Genomic DNA, 3,185 nt, shown 5'->3' on the forward strand with positions numbered 1-3,185 from the left:
CCCAGTCAACACCGAAATTGAATCTACTAAAGACAAAGTAGAGGAGGTCGCTGAGTTGAGGGCTTCAAGAGCAATGAAGCTGGCCTTAAGTAACAGAGAAGCCCTCTCCAGCTTCTGGTTGTCTGTTTTGGATGCATATCCACTACTCAGCAAGAAGGCATCCATACTGACCATTCAATTCGCCACAATATACCTTTGTGAATCTGGATTATCTGACCTGGCAACCATTAAAACGAAGTCCAGAAACCGTCTTGATGTTGGGAACGATATTCGCCTTGCCATGTCCAAGACGGAGACAGACATAAGACGCCTTGTCACAGTAGCCCAAAAGTAAGTGTCTCATTCATTGTATTGTTCAAAAAAAATTGTTTCACTTTCATTTATAATTTCAGAGTGACTGAGTAAACAACATAAAACAAATTTTACTTTTTTTTTTTTTTTTTTTTTTTTTTTGGGAAGGGCAGGGGGCCACAAGTGTTAGCGACTCGGTGGTGGGGGTCCATTGGCCATCAAAGGCTAAAAAACATTGGGTTAGAGTTTTTTCTATACCCTTTGATATGGCAGTAATCAAAAAATCCTTTGAAAAAACAGCCAAAGCATCTTGCAATGTATAAAAGTAGTGAGCAAGAACCAAAAATTTTCTTTTTATTAGGTAGAAGGGTTAATTTACAAAAGACAAGAAACTAAAATATTACCATAGGAAGCTGTGACCCCCCCGGCATAGACTTTTGACAGTACACTGGTATAGGAAGAATACAATAAGAGGTGGGCAAGAAGTTGAAAGAATCACAATATAGAAATAGATTAAAAATAAGGGTTTTTGCCGAGCAGGGCACATGGGATTATAAGGATGAGGATGAGTGGTGGGATCAGAACAGCAGTATTTTGAGAATAGTTGGCGAAGAGTTCTAGGAATGTCAACAGGAATGCAAAGGTATAACGAAACATGGTGGTGGAATTTTTATGTTCAAGAGAAAATTAAGATGAAGGGAAATGCAAAGAAAAGGTATGATCAAGCAGGGATTGATGAAGATAAGGAGAGTAGATTAGCCAAGAAAGAAGATAAAGTGGCTGTGGCGCAGTCAAAGCCACAAGCAATGGCTAATGTATATGAAGATACTGACATAAATGAGGGTCAAAAGAATATATACAAGTTTGTTAAAGGGAGAAATAAATCAACGAAAGAAATTACCCACATTAAGCAGATGAAGAATGAGGATGGAGTATTAGTGTGTAGGTCAAGTGGCAAAAAGAGAACGTTGAATCAGTAATCTGAAAGATTGTTAAACGAAGAAAATTCAAGAGCTATAATTGCATATGTTAATCCAAATCTAGGAATGGTAACAGATATAGATAAAGAAGTTAGGGTTGCCCTAAGCACAGGACCAGATGAGATCCTAGTGGAAGTCTGGAGATGCTTGGGGGAATTGGGATTTGATATGCTGTGGGATCTGATGAAAAACATACATCGGAAAGAAAAGATGCTCAGAAGGTTGGGAAAGAGTTTTTTAATACCCATTTTCAAAGAAAAAGGTGATATACTAAATTGTAATAGTTATCGGGATTTTATATTTCTTCCCGGGATATCCCGGCATCGTTTAAAATGTGCAAACGAAAAAATAATACATCTTCAATAACTAGCAGCTATTGCCGTATAAGTTCACCTATTACCTAACGCTGTTCTAAACGATTTAGAAGTATTTCTAACAAAAGGTGTTCTTTTGTTTGTAGAAAAAACGACTTATTCGCCTTTTTAATGAAGATAGTGATGAAATGATTACTTTATTCATATCCAAAAGAAGTTCGAGAGATTAGAGGAAGCAATAAAAAAGTGCATTTCTAAATCAGCCCAAACAAGTAAGTCGATTAGTAGAAGCATAACTGAAGAACTTAAAATTTTTGAAGCAACTACAGAAAAGACAGCAAATATAACCAAGAGAACAGATGCATTAGAATCTATACCACCAACATGTGTCGAAGAAGAGTTTTTCAGTTGTATGACTGTTTATCACGAGGCTTGGAGCTCATCTAATAGCATGTTTTCTAAGAACTTATTTTAACTCGAAATAGTTTGTACTTTGCAGTAACAGCTAGAAGCAAAATTTATTATTTTCCTACTTTTGCTCTTTTAGCAAAAGAGCAATATATAAATACACTATATAGTTTTCTTGTTTTTTTCACAGTGTCTTAGAGGAAGGTTTCATGTAAGTTCACGCTTTTCTGAGTCATATGAAGACAAACTCATTTTGATGAAAGACTTTTGTTATTTATAATGACATTACTCCCTTTTTTTCTCTTACCAGGTTTATATTTCAAAGGCACGTGATCTTATATAATGATTACAGTCTTTATTATTTAAAAATTTGCTTATTTATAATGAACGTTGATCGTTTTTCTCTCACCACGTTTCTACTGGATTACAAAAGCATGTGATCATATTCGCTATTTTCATATTATTTGTTAAAATATGTGCCACTTTGTTATTTCAGGAGCAATAACTGTATAAAATTATGTGTTTAATCAGTCTTAATTTTCTGCTCGCTTTAAGTTCATTGAACACTTTTTTTTTTTTTTTTTTGCATTATATATTGCGGATATGTCTGCCAATGCTTTGAAAATAATCAAATATTCATGTACTATGAATCGAGCAATATTTCATTCCCTAAATACAAATATATTTTATTTCATAAAATCCAGGGAGTGGGAAAAGTGTTTCAAATGACAATCCCTAATTATAGAGCATAGGACAAGGCAAGGGACCGAGATTGTAGAAGAGCAGTTTGGATATATGCCAGGTAGAAGCTCAAAGGATGCAATTTTTGCACTAAGGTAGTTAATAGAAAAATATAGAGAAAGGCTAAAGGAATTACATATAGTATTTATTGACTTAGAAAGGGCTTATGATAGAGTTCCACGGCAGTAGATATGGAGATGTCTGAGAGAGAGGGAAATCCCGGAGAAATATGTTAGACTGATCAGGGATATGTATGAGGGAGGAGGCGCACAAATAAGAACGAGTGTTTGTAAGAATGAAATGTTTGAAGTTGGGGTTGGGTTACACCAGAGGTAGTCATTAAGCCCCTACTTGTTTGATGTAATAATGAATGTAATTACTGAAAGAGTGAGGGAACAGTCACCTTGGACTATGCTGTTTGCAGATGACATATTCCTGTGTGATGAAATCA

The 3,185-nt window shown here is 35.3% G+C and overlaps 1 protein-coding gene across 1 annotated transcript; it reads left to right on the forward strand.

Annotated features, from left to right (window-relative positions):
* The first annotated feature begins 914 nt into the window (after positions 1-914).
* LOC137659925 (uncharacterized) lies at positions 915-1,271 on the forward strand. Its single transcript, XM_068394690.1, has one exon. The coding sequence runs from the start codon at positions 915-917 to the stop codon at positions 1,269-1,271; it is 357 nt and encodes a 118-aa protein (XP_068250791.1).
* Positions 1,272-3,185: the final 1,914 nt, after the last annotated feature.

This window comes from Palaemon carinicauda, chromosome 20 (assembly GCF_036898095.1).
Source record: "Palaemon carinicauda isolate YSFRI2023 chromosome 20, ASM3689809v2, whole genome shotgun sequence".
Classification (NCBI taxonomy): Eukaryota; Metazoa; Arthropoda; class Malacostraca; order Decapoda; family Palaemonidae; genus Palaemon; species Palaemon carinicauda.

What these genes read in the sequence shown, in the direction of transcription:
- LOC137659925 (XM_068394690.1), top strand. Translation starts at nt 915, where the DNA reads ATGTCAACAGGAATGCAAAGGTATAACGAAACATGGTGGTGGAATTTT.